A 27,908-nucleotide genomic window follows, 5' to 3' on the forward strand; every position below is an offset into this window, starting at 1 on the left:
CACCTGGTCCTGGTTTCATGGACTCTGTTTCTGACCCTCAATCCTCATATCTGACATTAAATAATTGTACAGACTGACATGCACATGTGTGCTTTCTCTATGAGCTGGCCTGTTGTCTGTTTTTTATTTTGTTCCACTCTGTTGTGTCTATTTCTTTTTGTTTTATGTGTGTGTTGTGGAAAAATGAAATGTCATAAACAATGTACACATAAAAAAAGATGAAAACATTTAAACAATAACACAAAGATGCATCTGTATAAACAGCTGCCTCAACTTGGCATTTTCTTTGCAGTGAAACTTCTTCATCTGCTAAACTTCCAACATTGTGCATAAGCAAAACCTCAGGGTATTACTGCGTTAAAGATTTTGGCCTTTGTTTTTGTTCTGACAAATGAGGCCCTCTGAGCCTCCACACTGCCCTGTCTCTCACTGTTAGACTCAAAATCTGTGAATTCATTCAGTTTTTTTTTTTTTTTTAATCCACCAAGCAGAGAAATGCAAAACAAGCGTTTCTCAATGCTCCTTAAAAGCTGAAGTTGTTAATCCGGAGTCTCTCTGTGTCTTAATTGTGTCTCGTTAAGGAATCAGTGAGTTAATAGTGCCTTCACAAATCTGATTTGGACAGTAAACAAAACCTTTAAGGCAAGCAGACATGCTGACTCATGGAAACAGCACAAGGCTCACAAACAGGAGTTTCATACCGTAGGCCTACTTCTTTTTACTCTTTGTTGAGCAGAGCACACAGTGAGGAATAAAACATGACAGCTATTCTAGAGATAAAGCTCCATATCTTAAAAAGAAATAAATAAAGAATAACAGTTTCTAGTCTCTTCTTTCAGTTTCTCTTCCCCTCTTTCTCTAGTTTAACCTCTTTATCTGTCCATCATTTGCGTTTCCGGGGGGAAAAGCTTAGCAGCTAAACCAACAGGGCCTCCCGTGAGGGTGAGGGACAAAGAGAGGGAGAGACACAGAGGAACTTACCTCATACTTCATGACGAACACACACACACACACATCTGCAGCCGTACACACGTGTGTGTCCTGCAGCCACTTCACATTCAGGTGAGACTCGTTCAATGCACAGGCTGAGACTGTTCACTGTTCCCCTGCAGCCTTATTTCCAGAGGTATATTTAAGTAATTAGCTCTTCGGGATCCAACACTGTGATTAGCATAATGGGTAGAGGTGGTAGTAGTAGTAGATGCTGTAGTGGTTGTGTTCAGATTGCATGTTTTGTATTTCTGTTCTACTGTTAGTTTAATTTTACAGCCATTCACACAAGTCCCCTGTGCACAGTTTTTCACATATAGGGGAGATGGTTGTGACATCTGTGACATTTCTGTCTGTATCTTGGAATTTTTTCAAACCAGTGTGTTCAAAATGTAAAACAAACTAGTTCCACGTGTCTGTGATTAAACGGTGCAGGAGTTATCAATGCAATATGAACTGAACATGCATGGTTCAGTCTCAAACACAAGCAGTGAAATATTATAGAGTGCAGGTTAGTTGTAACAGACCCTGAGGTGAAATGTAACATCATGATATGATTATGACAAAAACCTGATATTGAAGCTTTTTATTCAACATTTACATGACTTTTTAAAATAACTGGTGTGTGTGTGTATGTGTGTGTGCGTGTGTGTGTGTGTGTGTGTGTGTGTGTGTGTGTGTGTGTGAACGAAGTATGTTAGTTGCGGTTCACAGTAATGATAAGACATTTGAACATAAAACTGAACAAAAAGTGCCACTTTGAACTTATACACACAAATGTATATACACTTGCGCACACACACATACACTTGTATGTATGTGTGTGTGTGTGTGTGTGTGTGTGTGTGTGTGTATGTATATCGCTGTCATATACAACCATGTATGTATTATAAGACCTGGATGACGGATCTAAAAATGGCGCCCATTCAGTTCAATACAAGTTGCTCGTCTGGCGCATACGCCGAAAAAGTTTCTGGCTTCCGGGTTACTTCCGCGTTATGCGGCCCATAGAGACTGCGCAGTAGTGTCACTCCCATCATGCCTTTGGGCAATGAGAACGAGCGAAAAACGTTCTTGATCTAGCTCTGCGCGTTCACGAGTGCTCTGCTAGCGGACTTTATTATGCATAACAGACTAATACAGGACCGGCCCGGGGCTTTAAACCACGGATTTAAAACGGCAACAACATTCAGTTTGAAGCTTTAGAGCCTAAAGTCACATTGGAATCAACATTTAAAAAAATCATAACCAGGCAAAAATATGCCTTTTAGGCAGTTTTAAGATATTGATGCTGCATGTGACAGATAACTACAACTCATCAGATAAAGTTATTACATTTACTTTCTCTCATTGAGAAGCAGATTTATACGGCATGCCTTCTTTAAAAAAAAAAACAGAACAACCAACTGCAGTCAGGATGAGACACTGCTGGCACACAGATCACAGAAACTATCACATAGAAGCTAAATGACTTCAATTAAAATACCTGAAGAAAACTGTTACGGCAGAAGTTATGAAAAATCATATCGGCGTCTTAGTGAATCCAGTTATGTGGCGAATAAATCGATTAAAAACAATTACATTCCTGAAAAAAGTGTAAGAAGTGACAAATAAATGCGACAAAAAAATCACAAAATCAATGAGCCTTGATGTGTGTAGAAGAAAACTCGCCTTTGTGTCGTTTATTCACTTTTCACACTAACTTGTTCTCGTCCTGACGATGCTAGCAGTAACCTAGCAACCATGCTCGTTCCCGAGACACAGCGGGACCGCGGATAGAGTGCACGTACACAGTGGTGACGTCACTCAGAGAAAAAAGACTTTTCTGGGCTTTTTCTGAGCTTTGAAAAACCTTTACACAGATTAAAACCCCATGCCTTAAAGATATACATTAGAAAGATTGATATTCGGCTGTGTGCACAGCTGGAGGTGTCAGGCCTCTCTTTTACTATTGCCGTCTATGGGAAAAATGCTTTTTGGGCCGCAGGGGGATTTTTCACTGCAATACCACGACTGGCCACTGGAAACAACTGGCTGCAAGGCTGAGCGGCGGCACCGTGTCCAGGTTTTATAATACATCCATGTATCCAACCCAGGCTCTTGTAGCTTGAACTATCTTACCTTACAGCTAACAGCTACATTAGCACTGACAGCTAGCATGACAGATCTCTATACAGACACAATAAACATGGTTTAAGTTTGAAGAGTTTAACTACAAAGCAGGCACCACTGTCACAAAAATAAATGTAATCAAAAAAAAAAAATTTCATATCTCAAAATTAGTTTTTCCCTAATAAAGTGGTCTTGTCTGTCACAGGCTGCTGCTTCCTCACGTGTAGAATTAGGACTACATTGAGCCTGTATAGCGTGACTCAGCTGGTTTGAAACTTTTCCTTATAAGTGAAACTGGAAGTGTTAACTGAAAACTGACCCATGTTACAACCATCGTTTTAGGACCTTTGACCAGAGGTCGTCAGCTGGATTTTACAAGAATAGTTTGACATTTTAGGAAATAGACTAATTTTCTTGTTTCTGGAGTTCACCACATGTAACCAGTGGAGGCTCCAGCAAGTGACTGAGCCAACCCGCCGTTGTCTTCACACTTCAGGTTTTGTACCCATTAAACTCATGAAATATAACAAGTTAATTAGTGAACATCAGAGGTGAAGAGAAGGGTATCGAAGCTGGAGCTGTTCAGGGGGAAGCTGCACTTTAAGGAAAGAAATATAGCCCCCTATAATACCATGAGGTGATGTTTGTACACCAATGTTTTTTTTATAGATTAAAGAAACAAGATATAACATATCAGATTTACAGGTGTTCATAGTGATGTTGACAACATCAGGTTTGTCATTAGTGGTACTACAGATTCGTTTTGCTAAAGAGCCAACATTAGATGTTACTCACCAGAGTAAGAAAAGTTGTGAGCTTGGCATCAAACTGCCCCTCTTTACTTGCCAAGAGCTGTCTTCAGCAGTGGACAGCCACACCAAGATTTACTGGTGTTTTGCTCGTTTTTACATCACTTCTTTTCTTTGCAATTGAATGTAGTTTCTTATCTGGAGCAGTCCTTTGACAGCTTTCTAAGAGCTTCAGTCATCTCTGCGGTTCTGTGATGCTTGTCAGGAGCTGTAGCATAACTTCAAACTCTGGAGGAAGCTGTTCTTCTTTGTCCTCTTATGTAGGACTGAGAGCAGAAGAGACGCTACACTGACTCACAACATCTAGTGTCACAAAGTGGTATTACAAGACGGGACGGGATGGAGCTAGCTGGTTAGCATGCTAATTTCTGTAGATATCTCTGAAATACAATAGATGGAGGTCTTGGTCAAGACATCATCACCGTGGCTCACTCACTGTTGATAGTTTTAGCTTATTTTCTTTAACATTTGAATCTAAAATTTTACACACACACACCTTTAAACAAGATATTGTTTAAACCGAACATTAGCTTAGTTTAGTTTAACACTAGAAACAGGGGAAACCAGCTCGGCTCTGTCCAAAGGTTAAAAAACTACTAAATGTTTTAAATGATTTATTTTTATTTAACTTTTTTATTTGGGCAGAACAAGCTAACTGTTTCCCCTTGTTTCCAGTCTGTATAAGCTAACCAGCTGTTGCAGCCTCATATTTAATCAGTACATAATAATATCAAAGTGTTTTTCCCAAATTAATAAACTGTTCTTTTAAAGGGTCACTTCATTCTCAGGGTTTAGTGTTTTCTCAGGTAGGAAATTCCAACCACATCATTGTATTGTGGCAAAAATCTCCCAGATTGATGTGTTGGGTAAATAAACTATCTGCATTTCTGGACACCATCAGAGGTGAGAGAGAAAATATGTTTTGGTGATTTGGGTGAATTGACCCTTTAAGCTGGAGCATCTCCTATCAGTGGCCCAAACAGAGGATGACCCCTCTGTCACCCTATTAACCCGGTTTCATATCCTCCAGCTTTTATCCTCTGAGAGGCTCTAAAGGTCAAGTGGGGTCATGAAACAGGAGCTGCTGAAACCACAGCAACAAAATGCTAACCTTGAGTGTTTTGGGGGAAGGAAAGAGTTTCCAGAGAAGAAGAAGAAGAAGAAGAGAATTAGAGCATATAGACAGACAGGACAGGGGGAATGGGAGAGTGACAGAGCTGAGGACAGACCTGTACTGTTTGGACAGATGGTGTGAGGTGGACGCCTGTAGGGTCCCACTAACGCTGCCTTATCCCACATATACATGTCCTAATCCTGCCTAACTCTGCTCCAAGCAGCAGGCTTACACCTCACAAGGAGCCCCCTCCCTCCCTGCCTCACTCTGAGGACCTGTCTCCTTCACTCTCTACACACACACACACACACACACACACACACACACACAAACATCAGTGAGATTAGTCACATATTACAAACCAATAATGAAGATACTAACAACATTTAAGTAATGAGAGGTAGAAAAAAATATCAAGAAAACACTTATGTATGTATGTTTTTATGTGCATATATGTTTTTTTTCATATGTTTTTATAAGACAGACAGGTCGTTATGGTTTTATTTGTTTGCAGCTTCTCATAACATTGGAAGATTAAAAAACATCATCTCTACAGAATCAGTAGAACAAACCAGAACAACTTGTCAACAGTTTTCATACGGACAATAAGAAAGTTGTTCCAATGAAAACTGTTGATGGTGAGTAATTTGAGTGAAACAGCACTTTAACTTTGTAGGTGCACTTACAGTTCCCTCTTTCTGAAGTCTGTGGGTTTTTTTTAATGAGTTTTTGATAAGATGGCTGAAATAAGGTCTCTGGTTAACACAAAACATTTTCATGTTTTATTCTATCTTTAAAAACCTGAACATGTCTAACTAGCACTTTCTAACACACTTCCTTATACAAACTCCCAGCACTTATTAAATAGATGTGGTACCTAAAACTTACACAAAGGTTTCCCACTGCACTGTAGCTTTACTGTTGTCCTGTAAGTTACTTCGGATAAAAGCGTCTGCCAAATGAGTGAATGTAAAGGTAAATGTAAATGTATTCTAAAATATGTCAATAAACACCACAGTCCTGATTTTTTAAGCTTTTACTTCTGTTATAAAAGGACTAATGAGTGTCTGAATGAGACTACAGAGGTTGTTGGGGACGTTAAACATCATCATGCCGAACACGAAAACTGATCTACTCTCCACCTTTACAGCCTCATTGTGTTTTTATTTATCACTAATCTTTTAAGAGGAAAGGCTTTTGTAGAGGAACTCAGAGCTAAATGAATCTACAAGTTGGAAGTGTAGTGGTGGTAATGTTGAAGTCATGTGACCAAGGTGTATTTGGTTTATAGTCTAACATTTGCTTTAGACTTCTGGTTATTGTATTTAGTCTTCAAAAATCATAAAGTGGTGTTGTTAGTGAAGATTATCTTGCTGAAAAAAAAAGTGTCAGGATCATAAACGTGGAACCAGGGTGATGCTAACATTGGGTTTGGCCTACAAAAATTCTGAATTCATCCCTGCAGCATTCTACTGCAAACACAGTTAGGTCATATTAGGTTGCATGTAATAGTCCTTTTCATAGCAGAGATTTTGACTTGTCATAGTAAAAGTACGGGTGTATTAATAACATTAACAGCAGCGCTGTTTTATTGATTTTATTATTGCGACCTGTGATTTCCCTGCTGACGTGCCTATATGACACATTTATGATATACTGTATTGTCTGTACTGTATTTGATGTGTAGCATTCAATATGTTTCCAAATTGTTCCCCTTGATGAATCAAGCATGTTGTGGCTGCTCCTGCACATTAGACTCAGTTTTCTTCATTGAACATTGTGTATCTGTGAAAACCTGAAGTGCTCATCTGTTTCCAAAACCTGAAGTTTGAGTTCAACTAAATGACCTTATTGTGTGATCCAGAACTTCTCTCTGTCTCTCTCTCTCCTGGTTTCCTGTCAGCTACATGCTGTCAGTGACTTAATGAAGGCAACACTGTCTAAAACTACCTCTTTCCGAGCTAACAAAGGACGCTGATTAGCTGCTGTGGCTCATCACATGAAAGGATAGTTTGACACTTTGTGAAATAGACTTATTTGCTGTCTTGCTGAGATTTATATGATGTGATACCACTACAGTCAGAAGTCAGTTAACTTGGATTAGCATAAAGACTTGGATGGCGGGACAGCTAGCCTGGCTCTGTCCAGGTAGGTAGGTACTTTTTAAACCTTCTGAAAGAGCCAGGCTAGCTGTTTCCCCCTGCTTCCAGCCTTTTATGCTAAGCTAACTGTCTCCATGCTGCAGGTTCATATTTATTGATTCTAAGCAAAGTAAGCATATTTCCCTAGAATGTTGAACTATTCCTTTAAAGTCTTTTGAGGCATTTTATTATTTTGTCAAACCACTATGGCTTGAAAAAATTACTATAATATCAGCAGGATGCCTCATGGCTGTGTGATGTCTTGCCCCCCTGATTGAATTCAACTACAAAACAACTGTGGTGGGCTGTGAAGTGTTCATTATGATCAAATACAACCAGTCACATACTGTTTTATTCTCTTTATCTCTTTAGCAAAAGCCATTATTCTATATTCACTCTGCCTTGGGGAACATTGTTTATCATTTAACTTCCCTGCTCCCTGTTCTCATGGCTGCCTCTATAATCTTAGTGTTTTTGTAATATCCTCTAATCCATCACTTCAACTGTTAAGCTTTAAATTGTCCATTTAAGACCAACTCTGAGTTTGTGCAGCTACAAGATTACACATTTCATACCTCTTAAGCTATTTACTGTCTTTTATTGATTTTCATTCCAGACCATCTTACGTTGCGTTGTTTGTGTTTGAGTGTGTTTACTTGTGTTGTCCACATGTGGGGTCTCATTGTGAGTGGACTTAACAGGCTAGTCATGGGATTAGCGCTGATTCTCCCCCTGAAACTAGTGTCAGATTAACAGATACCCGTGCCTCCATAAACCGTCTGTAATGTAGACATAAGCTGTCATTACCCCTGCTATTACCTCACCCATCCCAGCCTCAACTGTCTATCACCACCTCTGATGAATGGACACACTTGGTCATGATCATGTCATGTAGTGATGGAGCTTAATTTAGATATTTAGGTGTTCAATCGTTGCTCTAATGTGTTATCATCACTGACGTTCATGCATATGAAAAGATATGCCAGTTATTTGTCATTACACTAGTGGAAAATTCCCTTACAGCTTGTTTAGTAAATAATAATTCATAACAAATCACACAAAGTTGCTAATAAATCGTCATTGCCCACAAACATCTTTTTGTATAATTCATGTACAGCAACAGCAATGTTACAATCTGTTGCTGGAAGGCTCTAAATGTAGACAGATGGCTTAAAGTGTGCAACCCCACATCAACAACTGACACGTACAAACAAACATAAAGAATCAGACGACTTTAATCTTAAAAAAACACAGATGAGCAGAGATGGAAATCTCAGCGTGGCAGTAGACAGATAGGGAGGATGAGGAGGAGGAAGACGACAGGGATGAACGGATTAAGGTGGTCGATACTTTGGCTCCTCTCCCAGACTGAGAGATGACACTAAATCTGTTAATTCATTCCCCCTCTGCACCCCTCTCTCTTCCCCCACATACTGTGCTGTTGCTGTGATTCTTCTTCCTTCTCATCCTCTTGTAGGATTATGATGTTTTACTGTAATAAGCTCTTCATATCCAACACAAACCCTGCATCCAAAATTTATTCTTCAGATTTAACAATAAATTACTTGCAGAACATTTTGGAGAAAAAAGTGCAGGAAAATGAAAAAAAAAAAAAGATTTTTATTATTTTATTATTATAAAGATATAGCAAAGGTATAAAGGTGAGGAGATGTTAACTCCTCTTCAGGCCTCCTACAGCTTTGTTCACTGCAGCTGCAACATTGAAATGCACACAGAGGACGAACTGTGCAGCTATTCAGACTTTATTTACATGTTTGCTGTCTCACTGTACCTGTGTCATATGTATTGCTCATATCACTGTATGTTCAGGTGTGCATATAAACCGTATGTAAGAGAGTGCGAGTGTCTTTGTGAGTCTACCAGGATGCAAATGTAATATATGTACATTTACTGAATTTCCATATATGAGATATATGTGCATATGAAATAAAAGAACATATGTAAAAATTACACATTAAACCTGTTAGAAGTAGGAACTCCTATATATATTGATATACAGTATATGTCTAGCCAATGCAAATATGTATGTTTTTGTGTGTGTGCTTATATTGTAGACATGTGTTACATAAATATATATCCATCCCAAAGGCTTTGGGATACAGTTGGGTTCAAAAGTCTGAGACCACTTTCCCAGAATGAAAAGATGTTTGAAATTAATGAGAAAAACATATATAAGCATATATATTTTTTCTATGTATGTTGTTTTAATAAACTTGCAAATATAAATCAAATATATATATACCGTTTACATAAAGGGTTGCAACATGTGGAACTATGGCAATATTTATCATATAGACATTTACATACAAATATGTAGATACAAATTTTACTATGGGTATTTCATATAAGTTATAGACTTGCTGTATATCTTCATATAGCTAGAGGATGTATATATGTGATATTATAAATGACATATATGGCAACATTACTCTTGATATATGGACATATATGTCATATATTACATCTCTGAATGGGATGATTGTGAAACAATACTGAAACTACAAAGTCAGAATTCCTTTAAACTATTCTGATTATTGGGTTATTATTATTATTATGTGTCTATTAATATCTATATTTATATATAATATCAATTATAATATGATATAACTTATACATATATAATAATAATAATATCTATTATTATTATGTTATGAGTGTATAATAACCATTTTATATATTATCAGTATTTCTTCCTTCTCATTAAATTCAAATAAAGCTGCATATTTAATGAGTTATTCTAAAGTCAGAGTCAAACTGTATGTAATTCTTTGTAGACAGGAGCTATGAGGTTTCTTATTGACATCAGCAACTACAGTATATGTTGCAAACTTCAGTGATATTTCAAAAATACTTATTACACAACAGCAAACATTAGCATGCAGATACATTAAAGGAGCTATTTGTCAGTTTTGCTAGTGCTACATAGTCCATGTTAGCATTAACAGCTGTTTATTACCAGTCTAGAGGAAATGTTCAACTTCAGACTTCATTCCTTTACTCACCAGATCTGTGTCCAGCAGTTTTCCTCTATTTCTATCACTTCTTTTCTTCTGCTAACATTAGCATGCTAACCAGCTCGCTCTGGCCTGGTCACTTTCTAATACCAAGCATCCAATCTTCTCTGAAGAAGAAGCTGCTCAAAGGACGTATTATAACCTCTTGTCTTGTAAATGCAATGATGGCTGAAGGTAAGTAAAGAGCTGTTGATGCTAATGTTGGCTAAATAGCAATAGCAAAACTCATAAATACCTCCTTTAACCTAACATGGTGAACATGATTGAGAAACAACAGACCTACTGAACTGCAGCATGTTAGCATTGTGAGCACATTGACATTAGCATTTAGCACACAGCTATGCTATCACAGCTATTTTAAAAATACTTACTGAAATATATTTGGATTAGTTTTTCACATTTACCTTTTACACACCGTTGTCTTTTTTTTATTGTAAGTTTTTGTTGATGTTGTTTTTGGTATTATAAAATGATGCACGTCTTTGACTGACCGGTGATGGTATATTAAAAAAAATATACATATAATCTCACTATAATGTCTCTAACTCATAAGTAATATTGTAATTCTCATAAATGTACACACATGAAAGACATGTTCTAACTGTAATTACATAATATAATTAGCCTACATAATCCTGATTAGCTGTACAGTCACCCAATAGGGAGACAGTTCCCATGACAACCTAGCCGAACAGCTCACTTATGACCTTTTGTATGGTTGTAATTACATTAAATTACACTGCATCTTATCATAGTGTGCTTTCATGAGTCATTTCCCATGTAGCGGCTGTGGCACGAATATCATCCAGCAGGTCTGCTGCGAGGAGCTGCATCCAAACAGACTTTCACAGCTTGTTAATGCTCTGACAGCATGGAGGACAACGTTAAACCAGCTCACTCAGGATAAAACAGTTCTAACAGGCAACTGAAGCAGATTTAGGGCATGTATAAGTTTGATTCTGCATGAACTGAATCTGGTCTCACAAGTCTCACACAGAGTGAGAAAAGGCACAGAGTGGATCCTCCTTCAACCCGGAAGGAAGAGGATTTGAATTTGGACTTTGTGGGGTATTGTGTGAACAGAGTCGTGCACATTTCTTTGGACTGCATGCATCCTTTTATTTTCATGCATCTTTCTCCTCTACCCACACATGTTCTCTCTCCAGCTCCTCTCTTCCTTCGGCTTTTATGTGATCATGTTGCTTGGTAACAGCACAAGAATGATGAGAAGAGTGGGATGTGTTTGGGAGCTTCCTGTGTGATGTGATGTGTCTTCACACCAGCTGTAAAGAAATACGGTGCAACATGGCCAAAATAACAGCAGAATGAAACTTCAGGTGTGAGGATGCAGAAGACATTGAGTCCTTGCTGCTTAAACTTACAATATAACTTAGTTTGTGTCACTGGGGAGTGGAAAATTGTGTTTTTATTAGAAAATAGAGACAAAAGCAGCATTAGATTGAAAATGTGGGCAGTAATGAATTTCTGAGCAGCAAACAGACAACCTTTGCACTGGGGAACAACCTATGAATGAACATAACAGTGAAATGTGAAGCCTATGCAGAAAAAGAGATACCATCTTGCTTGAAAAATGCAAAAAATAAATAATAATGAAATAAAACAAACATTAGAAATATTAAAAGCCGGATTAATTTTAGGGGAATATAATTACACAAGAGGACCCACCTCTATGGATGCCACACTGCATTTCAGGTGGAGTAGAAGTAATAGTTCAAACCGACCACTACAGTTACATTTCACTGTACTGTTATGAAGTCACTGTTGCACAGACTGCCAGTATGCTGCCTCTAACCTCACCATAAATCAAAGTTTGAGATGTTAAATTGCTTCAGGAGAGTCTGAGGTAAGAGGCGGGATATTAAATCATATTTTATCTGGAATACTGCTGTGATTAATTATAAAGGATATGGAGGATGAATGATTAAATAGATCAATTTAAGTTAATACATTGAATATCTCCCTCATCTGTTTCCAAGCAGCCATAACATTTGGGAAAAATAGAGATATGATTTAGTGGGTAAAATAGAGATGCATATCTAAACTGTGCAGAACATACATGTGTAACACATATTAAGTGTAGCAATTAGTTTCAGTCACAGGAATGCCTCTTTAGCATTTCCCAGGAGGCTGCTCGTTAAAAAAATCACTGACACAGTGGAAAAACAGCCTCTTCATCTCTGTTTCAGCAAAGATTTCCTCAGTCCACGGCTTTATTCTAACTCGTATCTGACTCATTTACAGCATCTTTAGAATAAAAGGTCACAACACGGTTGCTAATGACAACCTGCAAGACTGCTGCTCCGCTCACATCATTTTTCTGTGTGTGTGTGTGCGTGTTTCTGTACAGCTTTCAGTGGCTGCCTCATTTGTAGGGATCAGTCGCCCCCTGCTGTTTCTCACATTCTTGGACCTGTGAATATGTGGGGTTGTCATGCCAACCAAGGGGAGGGGAGGAGGGGCATTTCTGATATCAGGAAGTAAATTTAGCATCCACCTGTGATCATGGAAATCAAAGCAGGTACTTAGATCCATGTAACTGCCAAATCACAGCTTCAGTTATTAGCTTTGTCAGACTTAACAGGTTGGGATGATGGTGAGCCAAGCAGAAATGATTTCACTAATTATAATAATTGCATCAAATTGCAACTGTTTTAATGTGAGACTGTGTGGGACCGCAATAACACATTAGCAAAAACATGCTCAACACAACATAAATTTATAGGTTTATATTGGTGAACTTGCTAGCAAACTAGCTGCCTATTTATCACACATTCAGCAGATAACATGAGCACAGAATATTTACTCTCCTTTAGATCTGTTTTGGTCTCTATCAACTCCAGAGGATGATAAATCTGGCTCTTTAACATTAGCTGCTAAATGCTATGTCACGTTCATGAGCTAAGCTACTGTAGCTGCTAACTTTTATTTCATTCTCTGTTGGTTTGTCACTACCAGTGAACACAAAAGTTGTCATGTAATTAATTATAAAATATAAAATGTTGTTTATAGCTGTGTTTTAACCGAAACAATACTTTTAATGTGATACTATTAAACTAACTGCACAGATAAGCAACAAAACCTTAAGCTAACAACACTAGAGCTATGACGATTACATGATTAACTGATTAGCTAATTGACTGAAAATTGTCAACTCTTTCAAGTCTCCTTTAGACCTGAGAAATTTTAACAGAGATAATGGTACAATAATCTGCTAACAATAATTTGCAAGAAAGCTTCCACAGTTGTTTTTCCATTAGTGTTTTATTCGTACAGTGAGGGTGCTCATACATAATATTTACTTTTTCTATAAAATATATTACCTTTCAGTTCCTGAAAGCAAAAACTAGATATAAATCATCAAGTTTCATTTGATAAGAAGCAACTCATTTTCAAGTGTCAACCAAGGCAATCAACAGTATCAGCATTCAAAAGTCCACTGCAGGTTTATGAAATCACATTCTAATGAAGGCGTTCTTCTTTCTTGTGTCTAGCAAAGCCACAATGCTCAGGTGCTCAGACCACCGTCCACCGACACAAAAGACAATGATCGTTTGGATTTTCTAAAATAGCAAATACTGTTAAAATACTGTAGCCACAAAAAAATACAGAGTTTTCACGGTGAGAGAGAGAGAGAGAAAGCAAAGACAGAGACACAGTCGGGGTGAAGCTGGACAGCAAAGTGACATTAAGGAAAGTGAATGTTTCAACAGAAACAAGTGACTGATGCTTTATGTCTGTCGTGTTATGCTGTTAGACACCCCCCGCCCCCACTCCCCCAGCTCCCCCACTCTCTTAAGATGTTGTTCTTTGTTGTCTCCTTGTTGGATGAAATGCTCCACGGTTGTTATGGCAACGCTTCGGCTGGACAGCGGGCAGGTGAATTTCTCAGGCAATCACAACAGCTCACTGTGACCAGGTGCTGAGTTGAGGCTTTCTGTAAAATCGAACAGGTCCATTACAAAAAAAATAACAATAATAAAAAATGTAAAAAAAATCACAACAGATGATCAATATTAGTATCTATTGAGCTGTGATATCAGCTGTCTACTGTGAAGGTGTCAGCACAGGAGGATGTTGTTTTATACGAGAAAGAATCCACTGTATTATGTACTGTTTTTATTTTAGACAGGAATTTCATAATTATATTCCACAACAGTTACACATAATGTCTGATTACCACATGACTCACACTCTGTATCATCTGCTGCACACACACAAACATAAATAAAAACAGAAAGACATGTACCAGACAAGTCCAGTGACTTATTTCTGTTTTGGGGTAGTCTAGGTTTTTTCACAGGGGGTTTGCGATTTGGGGGCTTCTCAACGTTATTAGGGCTTTCCCTGTCAGTGCCTGAGTTCAGTGAGGACAGGAAACACAAATCAACAGTTAGATACAGACACTTTTCACACAGATCAACATATATACATATATATATATATATATATATATATATATATATATATATATACACACACACAGGAAGTCACAATATAGTGTTGGGTTAATGGTAAGTGCACACTGTATGTAAATTGTACCTGCATCACAGGACATGGCCTTTCTGTTCCTCTGTGGTTTCACTGGTGCCTGAGGTCTCAGTCCTTCTTCACCTGAACAACATGTGTCAAAGGAAAATGAGGATTTTCCAAGACAGGTTACAGTGTTTGTGATGCTCAGTGCTAACATTTACTGTCTATGTCATGCAGGATATATTGTTTATATATAGGGAAATATGGTGTGTTATGGTAAGCAGATTTGAGCCAAATATCAGACATCTGTGTGCGCACAGGTACGTTCAGGTACATTAGCTGCAGAAATGAGTTGGGTTTATGGTGTCCCTGAAAAGAATGAGCTGTGTTTGTTGTGTGATTTGGTTGAGACTGAACACAAAATCCATTTAATGTTTTATTGAGCGTTACAAGATATTTTAAGGGCTAGAAAAGGTCCTTAATTTATAGAGTTAATTTGGTTGGATGATTATAACACATAACACAGTTTAAGTTGTGTTTTAGAAAACAACCTTTGGGGAGTTTGGGAGAGGAGAGAAAGTTATTAGCGACTACTAAAACTGTTGGTTATTGTTTGTTTGAAGGAAGTTTTCTACATTTGGGAAATTCACCTATTAGCTTTTTTGCCTGGAGCCCACTCTCATGTCTGTACTGTAAACATGAAGTAATTGCTGGCAGCCAATTAACTTAGCTTAGCACAAAGACTGGAAACAGGGGAGAAACAGCTAGCACGGCTCTGTGCAAATGTAAGAAAATCCTTAGACCAGCACCTCTAAAGTTAACTAATTAACATGCTACGTCTTATTTTTTTAAGTGCTGTTATGAACAGTTATGTGCGGGACTATTTAGTGACTGAGGAGCCATAACTTCCTGCTGTTTCCACTGCCAAGGTGACAACAAGACTACAGGAAAGAAGTCATTGTGCCTGGCCAAGTAGTAGTCCAGCACTTAACTCCCCATCAAGACAACAATGTACGAGTTTTTCCCTCCTGCCTCCAGTCATTACCCTAAGCTAAGCTAGTTCTTGAAAAAATACGGAATCAGTATATTTTCCAAAAAAACTAACTATTCCTTTAAAGTTTTCTGCTGGTTGAGCAGCCTTATCTGCACTTTCGATATCATGTTGTGTCCCTGATATCATTAGTAAAGCAGTTTAGCTCACAGATAAACCACAGCAACAACACAAACAGGCTCCAAGTGACAGCCCTCTGAGCAACATAAGCTAATCATGATGCACAGAGAGGAGATCATCAGAATCTAAATTACAATTAACAAAAGATCAAAAGTAAACATTTACTCTAATATTGAGGTGAGGCGAGAATCTGAACCTTGTTTTTCATGAGGGGGAATGTTAATTATTTAAGTAAACACTTGTCAGCACAACAACATGACTTCCAATTGTAACGATACGCTCATTATAACCTGTTGCTTCTCGTTGTTGGTGTGTATTTTCACTGCATCTACCTTGACTTGCAGCTCTGTCTGGTAATCCATGCAATGGCTTGATTACAGGAGGCGGCACAGGAGGAGGAGGTAAGTTCCTCTCATTGGCTGATTCTTTCGGAAAAGTCACATACGAGGACGTCTTTGGCTGTTGAAACAGAGAATGTGAACAAACCACAAGGACAAAGAGAACATTAGCAATTGATTTGACTCGTGAATAAAACATACCTTTTCTGGAATCGGAGGAGGTTGACTCTCCGAATCTCTTCTTTTTTCTCTTTCTTTCCTTTCCATCTTTCCAGGCTCCCTCTCTGTCTCTCTTTCCTCCTCTGTACCTACAAATTCAAAAGAAGGGGCTGTCACCTATAGGTGTGTGGTTTTTTTACAGAGCGAGGAAAAGACTGAAGTTAAAACCTCTGCAGAGCTAAAATCTCCTCTCTAACCGGCAGCACAGTCACGAGGATGACAGTGAGGTACCTGGTAGAGCGTCTGAGCTCTCCAGCCGATGTCTATGTCTCATCTTGGACAGGTTGGGTTTACTGCTTTGTGGAGGGGGATCTGGTTTGGATGCAGAGGGAGCAGCTCGACCTCCTCCTCCTCCTGCGCTGCTTCTCCATCCTTCTGTAAACCCCCCACTGTCTGCCTGTGTGTCCTGCTGGTGCCAGTCTATCGCTGCTGCCTCTGGGCTTTTCAGAGGATCTGCCTCCTGTTTTGGCGAAGGCGTCCTGTCTGATGGGTATGGAGGCAACGGCCTTTGAGCCAAATGAAGCGCCTGCACTTGTCTGTCCATCTTTTTGCCTGGATGCCTGCTCTCAGTCCACTGACTGTCCACCGGTATGTCCATTGGCCTGTTCTCTGACCACGACCTGTCTATCTGCCGACCACCCATCCACTGCCTCTCTATCTTTCTGTCAATCTGCCGCTGGGTGTGTCTGTCAACAGTCCACTGTCTGTCCATATGTCTGTCTGGATGTCTGCTCTCAGTCCAGTGACTGTCTGTGTGTCTGTCGGTCGTTCTCGGATCTGCTACCGTTCTTTCTTGCGGCCTGTCGTCAAACTGCTGCCTCTCTATGTGCTGATCACTCTGCCTCGCCTCTATCCACTGCTTGTCTGCTTGCAGCACCTCTGTTGTCCTCTGTTTGTCGTCTGCCCAGTACTTGTCTCTCTCCAGCGGCTGATCAAACACAGCGTCTCCCTCAGCTCTCTGTCAAAACACAAAATAAGAAAGATTGCAGATGGTGAAAATTTTCAGCATAGACAATGACAGCAGCGTCTCACGCTGACTGTACCTCTCTGGGAGAATAAAAGGGGTGTCTACTTCCTCCCACGCCTGGGTGAGGGAGGCCCGGCACTGGTGGCGGACTCAGAACGAGAGTATTTTTCCCTTGGTGATCGTTTCCGAGCATTTTCCCATCAGCCCCTTCACCAGGAGATCCCACTCTGGCAGTGGACCTCGGAGGCTGGAGGAATGTGTACACATTCTCCATGGCAGTCCTACAAGTTGGATGACAATGAAGATGTTGGTGTACTAATAATTCCACAAATTCAAAATGTAACAAGCTTTGAGAACAATGTTATTAACCAGTGTCACTTTTTTCTGGCAGGAATCAGCTTTCTCTTTGTCCTAATCTGTAACTGACATGCAGCATGTTCATCTCTAATCATTTCACTGATTGTTGGATCCAGAGTTGAAGTCAGAGTCTGTCACTGACATCTGTGAGCACACTCTGGCAGCAGCCTCCCTTTGCTGTGGAGCCATTTCTCTAATCAACAAAGAAATGAGGGAGATTTAGAGAGATACTTGTCTGGGTAGTTACAGAGAGCTGCTGATTGTCCTCAGAAAAAAGACGGAGAAAATGTGAAGACTGAGTTAGACAATGGAGGGAAAGTGAATGAGTCTTTTCAGATGGAGTATTGTTATCTGGTTCATCACATGGGCATTCAAGGCCATGCCTTTCTTTACAATAGTGGATTGTGTGTGTGTGCATACACAAACCCTGTGGGTGCTGTAGCAACAGTGTGACACCCATCTCCATAAATCTCGGCTTCAGACTCCTGAGGGCCCTGACTGGACAGAGTTTGGTTGCGGTTTTTACGGAAACCGAAGATGGCGAGCATGTTTCTCCTCTTCTTCCTCCTCAGGGAGTGAGCCTTGTGCAGAGAGGACAGCTGACTGAAAGAGGTGAGAGAGGCTGAATGTCAAACACACAGTCCGGGCCAGAGCAGCCATGTTGTTTGTCCTCACATGAGTCATCTCTACTCAGATGTTGTTTTATCCATCACAGCCGTCCACGTCAGGTGTTTTTTTGCATTTTGCACGTTGCTAGGCTACATCTCTCAGTGCATGGTGATTTATCTAAAGTGCACTTTTTTATATTATATTATAAATCCTATATAGTCCTATTAAGAACACTGATTCAACCTGGTTATCTGCAGCAACATTATTCTGATAAGAATTCAGGGCCACAAAAATAAAGGCTCATCAAACTACTGCATCTATATTTTAGAGGTTCACACTGCAGGTTCTGCTTGTTCTAGCTCATTAAAGGTCCATATTTTACACTTCTCCAGTGTTTTATTTGAAGTCTGTTTTTGGTTTTAAGAAGCAAAAGCCACCTCAGTGTAGTTTTACATCTCCTCTCTCAGGCTTCTCTCTGGAGCTCTAGTATCTGAGCCTCTCTTCTGATTGGCTGACTGTTTTCTGAGTGATCCAATAAAAATAAAGCAGATTTCAATTAAACACTCAGAGAAACCAAATTCTGCAAGGTTGGATGGTTGGTCCAGGTGGGCGGGGCTTTGGGCATGGCTGAGGGTGGTGACTGCTTTGTTGTGACATCATAAAGTTCCAGAAGTCCTGACGGCTGGTTTTAAGGCTCAGTTTCTCAATACAGGCTGTGTGCATTTCTCTGTGGACTGAGGCTCTGATACTTTCACAGTATTAATATAGAACCTTGACCTGCTTTATAATCAAAACACATGGAAATCAATCAATATACCTTTAATTTTGAGCTATTTTTAAACTATGTAGTCATTTCCAAAGCAGACTGATCACACATTTAATAAAAACCCCAGCTACTAATGACCCCAGCCACATCTGAAAAAAAAAACAAAACAGAAACCCCTCCCCCCATCTTCCTTTGATCAACAACATGCAAACACCAACAAACCAATCATGCCCAGAAAACTGCAAACCACTGGCTCTGCCTCCACTAATCATCAAGAGTGACAAAGGTTATGCTTTAATTGATGATCTAAAAGGTGGTGGATGACAGAAACAATTAGAATTGGCTCTGAATGTACAAGCAGCCGAGCTAAACAAGACAAACACGGGATTACTTCAAAGACAGAGAGAGAAACATAGCCTTCTTGAATAATGGAAGATTGTGAGCACTCACACAGTGTAAGAACTCAGCGGGGCTCTGACAACAAATGAGAATGAATCATTAATTTATATTGACTGAAATACATTATCTTTACACTTTTTTGTGACTTTAAGTCAGACTATAATGTGTTTGACTGTGTGGATGTCATTAGAAGTCTAATGTTGTGCAAAGCTTTATTAAATTAAGATTCAAATTGGAAATTGCATAATGTAAAGGTTTTGTAAACGAGATTTTAAACAATAATACAACACTATATATATATATATATATTCAACAATTTTATATGTAAGGACATAATGGAATAAAGTCACACCTCCTCTGTGTGTGTTGTAATCTCTGATCTTTGTTTTGGTAGCCTGATAGCGCGTGCATGTTAGTGCATGCATGTGTGCATGTTAATGCATGTGAGGTCCTCCTGTTAAACCTCCTCCCCACATTTATAAACACACAGGCAGACACACAAGATGACACAGTGAAGTACGCAGTGTTCAGGTGAAAGCGACCTTTCAAGAATTTCCTCCACCGAAGAAAGAGATGAGACCAGAGCACAGGTGGACTGGACATGGGGATAATACTGGCTCAAATCCCTGTTGGCTGGTGGACTGTCAGACCAAAAAGTTTTTAAAGTTTTTACTGGCTCTTTCATTGTCATTTATGCAGCCGCGGATAAAGTCCAAGACCAGTCCGACTGGTTTTACCAAGATGGAGAACCCTACCGGCTGCTAAAGACTCCAGCTGGACTCAGAACTGGTTTTCTTCTCCTCCATGTGTCAGTAACTTGATGCTACATAATGTAAAACGTCTGATAACGTTAGCTAACTTGCTGTTACAAATGTGTTATGAATGTGTTTAGCAGATGTTGCTATCACTAGCTGGCTAACTGTCAGCACAGCATATGTGGAGTATATAACGGCAATCCTAGTGTGGGCTAATGGCTGTGGTCAGATTGTTTTTTTGTTAGCTCTCATGTACATGGTAACTTTATTCAGTTGTTATTTCAGTTGCTCACAAGGGGTTATGGGGGGGGGGGGGTGAGAACAAGTCAGCATTGTTCAGGGAATTTATATTTCCACTGAAGCTGCAATTTTCACACTCACTTACTATAATAGTGTAATTTGCCTATTCATATTGTGTCTTTTATTGTGTCTCTTGTTGTCTGTGTTTCTTGGCTTTCTACCTCTCTTTTCTAATGCACTCACACAGTAATTCCTACAATGACGGATGTAAAATTCTCTTATTGGAGTTTTATATTTCCTCATTTTAGCAGAGATCTGTTTTGACTACACAGCTGACTTTTCCCAAAGCACATTTTTAGAATGATTTCCTATCATTGCATTTTAACCTTTCATTTCAGTGCAGTACCAACATCAGCATTTCACCACCTTTATATTCAGGGACGCTCTGACAGCTCAGATCTAAGTGTTCGCTGGAGTGGAGAAGCATTTCATCACTAACAATGGTGCTAGAAAAATAAATCCAGGAGAGATGAAATAAGCAAACCTGCTGTCTTATTGTGTGAACTGTGAGAGGTTGCTGTTCAACAGATAACTCTCTGAGACATCCTTGAACAGGGAGAGTTTGCAAAACAGTCTCTGCTCACAGCTGCATAACGACGCAACAATAATCTACAGTAAAGGTGACAAAAGGCTCACTGTGATGGATTACCTATCTCAAGCAAGTTTGAAGTCTGTAAGTAGATTTTCAGAGCCTGGTGAAACAAATCTAAAAAAATGACCGACTGGAAAATGGGAAGTGAATCTAAAAAGTTATGGTATGCTTTCGAAAAACAGCAGCACTTTCACAGAAATGTGATTTGTAGTTAAAAATATGTGAAGTCGGAGGAAAGGAGGTGCACAGAAAACAAGAATTTTAGTGGTAGCAGTAAATAAACTCTTACCTATCAGGGAGCACTCGTTTAGTATAGAAGTCTGGGAGTCCGTCATCAAGGGGGCTTATTCCTCCATTTTCACTGCAGTGCTGTGCACAGACAGACACACACACACACACACACACACACACACACACACACACTTAGAGTAGTCAGCTTACTCTTACAGTGGATTTCATTTGTAAATGTTCTGTATGCAAGAAAACAAATGGATTACATGACCTCAGCGAGATGACATAATCCAATTGCAGCCAACCACTTGGTATAGATTACCTCTGACAAATCACTGCCAGTGGGCAATGACATTAGTAAATTGGAGAATTGTGCATAGATAGATAGACAGATAGACAGATAGATAGATAGATCAACAGACAGATCGATAGCCAATATCACATCTGCCTTACCGTCTCAGCAGCGACATGCCCTCCTTTGTGCCTCCGTGGAGGTCTCGGCCGAACCCGCGTCACATGATGGAGAGGCAGGCCCTGTGTTGGCAGCTCTGACAGGCCCTCCCAGGATGCTGAGCGGGACAACGGTGATGAGTACGATGGCACAGAGGGGGGTGGAGAGGAGCTGGAGTCGTCACACAGACCTGATGGCAGTGAAGAGCAGTGAAAGGATTATAGAGGATGTGAGGGCAAGAGACCGAGAAGGCACAGTCAGGGAGACAAGATGGGGTAATTACAGGCAGCCATCATTTCCGCTTCAAAGTCGTTATGTTTAAAATTGGCGAGCGCTCTGAGATGTAGTGACTCAGACTTGACTCAGGCCAGATTAAAACAGCCATTAACAGACTTCTTTGAATGGAGCAACGGGAAAGGGAAAAAAAGACTCAAAAGAAAAGTCACTAATGGTGCCCTGAAAGAGATGGGATGGGGTCAGAGCTAGACAGGAGGGAGTTGAGGCTGAGGATAAGAGGATATACAGCAGTACTCACTCAGCCTGGTGGAGACAGGCCGTATTCGTCTTGTTCTCGAGCTGCGCTTCTTAATGGCTATTGTGTCCTGGGAGAAAAAATAAAAACAAGTATATTGACATGCTGAGGGATACATAAGCAGGGTGAGACGCACAAGCAGGAACAAGTAAACATGTCAAGCAGGACAAATACTACGACCCCCACTCAGTGCTTTTGTCAGTGCAATTTTGTCAAATGAAGTCACTTTAATTATATAAAACCGACACATGTTGAGTAGAGAGCAGAGGCTGACAAATTGAACATGTAAAAAAATAACAGAAACACACTGGGACATAAAGTGCGGATGAATACCAGCGCAAACAACTGACTGTGTTGATTACTTCCTCCAAATCATGGGATGGCAAGAAAAGCTTGAACAAGAAAATCTTCCCAGTTGTAGGAAAGTGAATCAAACTACTGTAACAATTGTTACAACTGAAAGCTAAGTTCAGTATGAAAGATTGAAGATTCATGGCAGAAGGATTCATCACTATGGCAGATAGCTAGCTGAGGATTTTAGCCATGCTAGCAACAGAACTCATCAGGTCCACATTTCAATTAGTTCTTCCAATTAGTACTTTGGTTTATGACCAAATACCTGAAAAACTATAATGAGATTCCCGTAAACCTCAGCTGCACTATTAATCAGCAAATGTTAGCATGCTAACATCAGCAGATTAGCATTGTCATTGTGAGCATGTTAGCATCCTTATGTAAGCATTTAGCTCAAAGCAACTCTGTGGCTAGGTAAAGCCTAATCGATATTTTAGCATGGCTGTGGACACTGGTTGGAGGCAGACAGATCAAAAATGACCATGATGTAGAATGAAAAAGTTACGAGCCTCAAGTCTGTAAGGGTCTTTGAGTTACACTTCTTTGGTTTCACTGTGAGATATGACAGGATGTCGTCAGCGTAAAACTGAAATATATGTCTGAATAATTCAAAGAGGGCGTAAAGTGAGAAAATGATTGGGCCCAAGACTGACCCTTGAGGAGCTCCACAGGAGATACGAGCCCATGTTAATAGTGAGTGAAGAGTAGAATTGAGACCAACATTGAGAGCTAAGCGCAGACCATTTAAGACCATCAAAAGACTGACTCAGAGTGGTTTAATTCCCCCAGATACAGCTGTAGGAGCCATGAGTGATTTGACAGAGGAATATATTTTATATTTTGGTATTGTTATTCATTAGTGTTTGTTATATATTCATTATTCATGTCATTTATTATTAATATTATTGTTTTTGAGAGCTGGGTCACACGGATGTGGGTGATACAATCACCTGTTCACCTGTGTGTTTTAGAGGGAGAGAGGGTGAGTGGGTCGCCGGATTTTTGTCGACCACCACCTTCATTTGATCGCTGTGGTTATTCTGATTACAATGATGGGCACGTTATAATAAGCTGATCATTTTCATTAATCAAAGTTATTTAACATATTTTGGACTGTCAGCGAATCTTTTTGGTCATGTACAAACCAGGCCCACCCTCAGCCTCTCACCGATTTTTAGTCTGTTTCCTGAAGTCGCTAAACTAGCTGAGTTGGGAAGGAACAAGTTTATCAAGGACTTTCCCCAAAAATGAGTTTGGCAATTGGATGAAAATTATTTAAGACTGTTTTGTACATATAGGTTCCAGTGCTGACTGTTCGAAACTGGATGATGAGAGAGCTGTGACAACAGTGGACACTGAAGCCAACAATGTGCAAAATGTAATTTCAGAATAACTCTGGGGGGCATGATATCCAGACAGACAGGCTTTTTCTAATAAATTACAGAGAGAAATAGGTTTAAACTTGTTTTTATAAGTATTATTATCCTGGAATATACTGAGGTGTTGAGCCATGGACTGAACAAGTGCTCAGATTCAGCTTTACAGACAAAAATGTTTTAAATTCCTCAGCAGTTGTAGAGGAGGCATCAAGGCTAGAGTTGTATAAGAGGGTAATGACTGAGCTGTTTGTGATGAAAAGGACCCTGAGTTTGTGGCAGATTCTTGAGATAATGTCAGAGTTACAGTTTACTCCGACAGTTTCGTTCTTGTAAATATTGAGCTGTTCTTTTCGTGTGTCTCCAGAGATTCCCAATTTATTCTTTTTCTGGTTGACTTGGCTTCCCTAAATTCCTGCCACAGCTGTAACATTCAGATAAGATTTAGGTTCAGTTTTCATTTCCTGATAAAGAACAGTTGAGAAGGTGGAAAAGTGCAGAAAAATAAGCATTTACTCTGATGAGTAGAAGTGGTAACAGCTTACAACTGAGGACTAAAACCGGGAGACAGAGGGGAATGAGGCATCAATACATAAAAAGATATGAACTGAGTATATAAAATTAAATCTTGAACTGAACAAGGTATTATAAACTAAAACATAAGAGGTTCAGAAGAACAGAGAATATGGACATTGAGGTCCATAAGACTTAAAATGTGATCAGCCTGAGGTATAATGATAGAGAGAAATCAGAAAACTTTGGTGATCAGTGTAGTGCTGCATGTGAGCACAGAGTACATGACTAATCAAATCAATACATACTAACTTCAGTTACACCATCACTTGTAGATCAGTGGGTATCATGTCTATAGTTAGCTTGGTCAGTGCAGGTTTCATGCCAGCAGGCTTACAGGCGTTTGAAATGTAGACTTTAAATATTGTGCTTCAGTCAAGCTGATCAGTGAATAACTGCAAAAGGCCAAAACACAATTGAACTGACAACACGTTATTATTCCAAGTGATGGTGAAATGTCTCCAGTGGAGGAGTTGGGAACTTTTCAAATATTGACCTTTAACTGTAGTGATCCTGTCAGGAAAACTCAGGGTGATGTTTCAAATGCCAGAAGCCAGCAGAAAAAATCTGATCTGTTTGGTTAGTGGTGGTGCTCAGGTTTATTAAGAGAGGAGAGTGAACCTAATTAAAGTTAACATATGCATTAGTTCCATATATATCTATTAATTCCACATAAGATGACGGGTAAACATCTAATATCATGATTATGCAATAGAAACTACTTGAGTGTGAGAATCATGCCTGGAGACACCTGGGGGAGTCTGGAATAATACATGAGAAAGGAGCTGGAACGAGTTGGAAGAGGGTAATACAATGTTTTGTGATGGAAATGGAAATTTACACACAGGGGCTCTGAGGGATAAAACAAATGCTAGAAAGCAGTGTGGTAAGAAAAATTGTATGACTTTTTTTATATTTTCTGAGCTTGTTCTTACTTCTTTTATATTTGCAAGAGACTGCTAAGAGATTATATTCATTTTCATCTCCTTAAAATATTCCTTAAAAAAAAAAAAAAAAAAGACCATCACACAAAAGACCACCAGACTGCAACTGTCAATAAAATCGACCTGTGTCTTAGACTTAGACTATCTGACACTGCATGAAAAACAACAAGATGTGACTGAAAGACCCTGTTCCTGAAGAAGTATTGTGTTGATCTTGATATAACTTGAAAACACTTCATCGCAATGTGCTAATCCCCAAATTAAAAAAGATGTACAATGAAAGTGATGTCAGAAAGCAAACGTCAGAGTCCTCTGCACTCTCTTTCTCCCTCTCCCCCTCTCAATAATTCAGTACGTCAGAATATAAATCTATAACAATAACAAAAAACTCTCAGTTGTTTGGTCCCATTGCAGTAGTGTATGCTGTCATTTTATGTCATGTTAGGCCATGCTATGCTATGTCACGTGATGTTATGTCATGTTATATGTCATGTTATATGTTATATGCTATGCTATTCTATGCTATGCCATGTACATCTTGTTATGTTATGTTATGTTATGTTATGTTATGTTATGTTATGTTATGTTATGTTATGTTATGTTATGTCGCTTTCTTTGTCTTTATCCTGCTTCACCAAATAAAAAAAAGAAAAGAGACCTCAGGACGATGTTTGATGGTGGCTGAGATGTTTGAGTTATCAGACCAGAAAACACACATGTCCGTGTGCCCACTACTCACTATGCTGGTGCTGAGCTCCTCGTCTGTGATGTCCAGAGAGTCTCTGTGTCTGTTAAACCTCCAGCCTGTCCCGTCTTCACACGACCCATCCCACCGTTTAAGGTGAGACACCTGCCGGGTCTGAAACAGACAGTGCTCTTAAACCATTTGGCAAACACTCAAATCACTCCATCTACCTTTCTCTCACACACACACACACACAGTGCCTTGTTACAGTAAGTGCTTTGTATTTACCAGGTTCTTATGGGTGGCGTAGAGCTCCTGCAGGATTTGGTCCACGATGGAGTTGGTAAGATAGGAAACCACTGAGAGCTTCACTTCTCTGCAGGAGATTGGGTTAGAGGAGAGGGAGAGACAGACGGGAAACGGTTTGGTAAAAGTGAGAGCAAATCAATAACCTGCTTATCAAATTCAGACTTATCGCTGCAACCCTTCACTGCCGCTCTCCTCTTCTCCTTCTCCATATCCCTCTCTTACTCTAAGGCTCGATGAATGTCCTGTGCCGCTCTTTCCATCAGGGCAGTCCGAATGGCAGAACGTGGGATGGACACGCGCTCGGAGACGGATGAGAGTGGAGGACTCAATCTCTCCGCCGCAGAGGATGATAAAGGACAGAGCTCACGACAGAGAGACACCATTGAGTCGACGATCACCTGAAATGAATGCTGGTTATCAGTGACTCACTCATTTCTTTGAATGGCACAGTGAAAAGAGGCTGTTACACTTACCTGAAGCTCCTTATCTGCAGCTTTGGCAAGTTCCCCAGCCAGAGAGTCCAGCCTCTGCCGCACCGGCCCGTCCACAGACAGCACATGAGCCAGCTCGCACAGTGAAGGGTAGAGCTTGAAGCACCACAGAGGACGCATTAATTCCAATTCAGTGCAACAGTGAATGAATAAATGAAGTACTACACTCATACATTTCACACCACTCACAGCGCGGGAATTCCTGGCCTCTTTCAGCACTTGTTTAGCACCTTGAATCTCCTCCATCTCCCCAACACCACGTAACATGCACACCTGCTGCTGGACACGCACACACAGGCGCTCCATCACCTTGGAAACAAAACAAGCAGTGGTGGGTTATGGGCGCAAACGCACCTAAAGCAGTCGTAAACACACACAGAGGTAAAGTGTACACAGATGGGTGCTACCTGCTCGGCGGTGCTCGTGACCAGGCCTTGGTGCAGCCGCAGAGCCTGTCGCTGAGAGAAGCTCTGGGTCTGGTTGTTCCTCACCAGAGCGCGCTGGATCTGCGCACAAGAGAGGTGGAAGAGAGTCATGAATATGAAATGGGCAGAAAAACATGAGGAGGACAGACAAAACAGACAGGATGACGATGCAGCAGGCAGATTGTAGCAAGTGCAACAAATAAATCCATCTAACAAACTTTCAGTTTAAAAGACATCTGTAAAATGATGTATAAGTTCCTCCCTGACACTTGTAGGAGGCTAAAACTAGGAAACTTTTGATTATAAAGCAGGTCTAGGTTCTATATTAATACTTAGCCTCAGTCCACAGAGAAATGCACACAGCCTGTATTC

General features: G+C 39.9%; 1 protein-coding gene across 2 annotated transcripts in view; it reads right to left on the reverse strand.

The window, feature by feature from the left end:
* Positions 1-13,464: 13,464 nt before the first annotated feature.
* Positions 13,465-27,908, reverse strand: part of LOC139626545 (capping protein, Arp2/3 and myosin-I linker protein 3-like) — a 31,064-nt gene continuing 16,620 nt past the window's right edge. For both annotated transcript variants that reach the window (XM_071486918.1, XM_071486919.1), the window contains exons 24-40: positions 27,519-27,617; positions 27,301-27,420; positions 27,094-27,207; positions 26,843-27,018; positions 26,600-26,687; positions 26,366-26,485; positions 22,383-22,449; positions 21,850-22,037; positions 21,455-21,534; positions 18,171-18,347; positions 17,464-17,668; positions 16,648-17,378; positions 16,403-16,505; positions 16,196-16,322; positions 14,762-14,833; positions 14,469-14,576; positions 13,465-14,156 (exon numbers count right to left, since the gene is read on the reverse strand). In XM_071486918.1, the coding sequence (XP_071343019.1) occupies positions 14,116-14,156; positions 14,469-14,576; positions 14,762-14,833; positions 16,196-16,322; positions 16,403-16,505; positions 16,648-17,378; positions 17,464-17,668; positions 18,171-18,347; positions 21,455-21,534; positions 21,850-22,037; positions 22,383-22,449; positions 26,366-26,485; positions 26,600-26,687; positions 26,843-27,018; positions 27,094-27,207; positions 27,301-27,420; positions 27,519-27,617 (2,616 nt within the window). In that variant the 3' untranslated portion in view covers positions 13,465-14,115. The remainder of the gene's footprint in view (positions 14,157-14,468; positions 14,577-14,761; positions 14,834-16,195; positions 16,323-16,402; positions 16,506-16,647; positions 17,379-17,463; positions 17,669-18,170; positions 18,348-21,454; positions 21,535-21,849; positions 22,038-22,382; positions 22,450-26,365; positions 26,486-26,599; positions 26,688-26,842; positions 27,019-27,093; positions 27,208-27,300; positions 27,421-27,518; positions 27,618-27,908) is intronic.

The sequence above is a fragment of the Trachinotus anak genome, unplaced genomic scaffold (assembly GCF_046630095.1).
Source record: "Trachinotus anak isolate AG129_WGS33_773 ecotype Australia unplaced genomic scaffold, CSIRO_AGI_Tana_v1 ptg000010l, whole genome shotgun sequence".
Classification (NCBI taxonomy): Eukaryota; Metazoa; Chordata; class Actinopteri; order Carangiformes; family Carangidae; genus Trachinotus; species Trachinotus anak.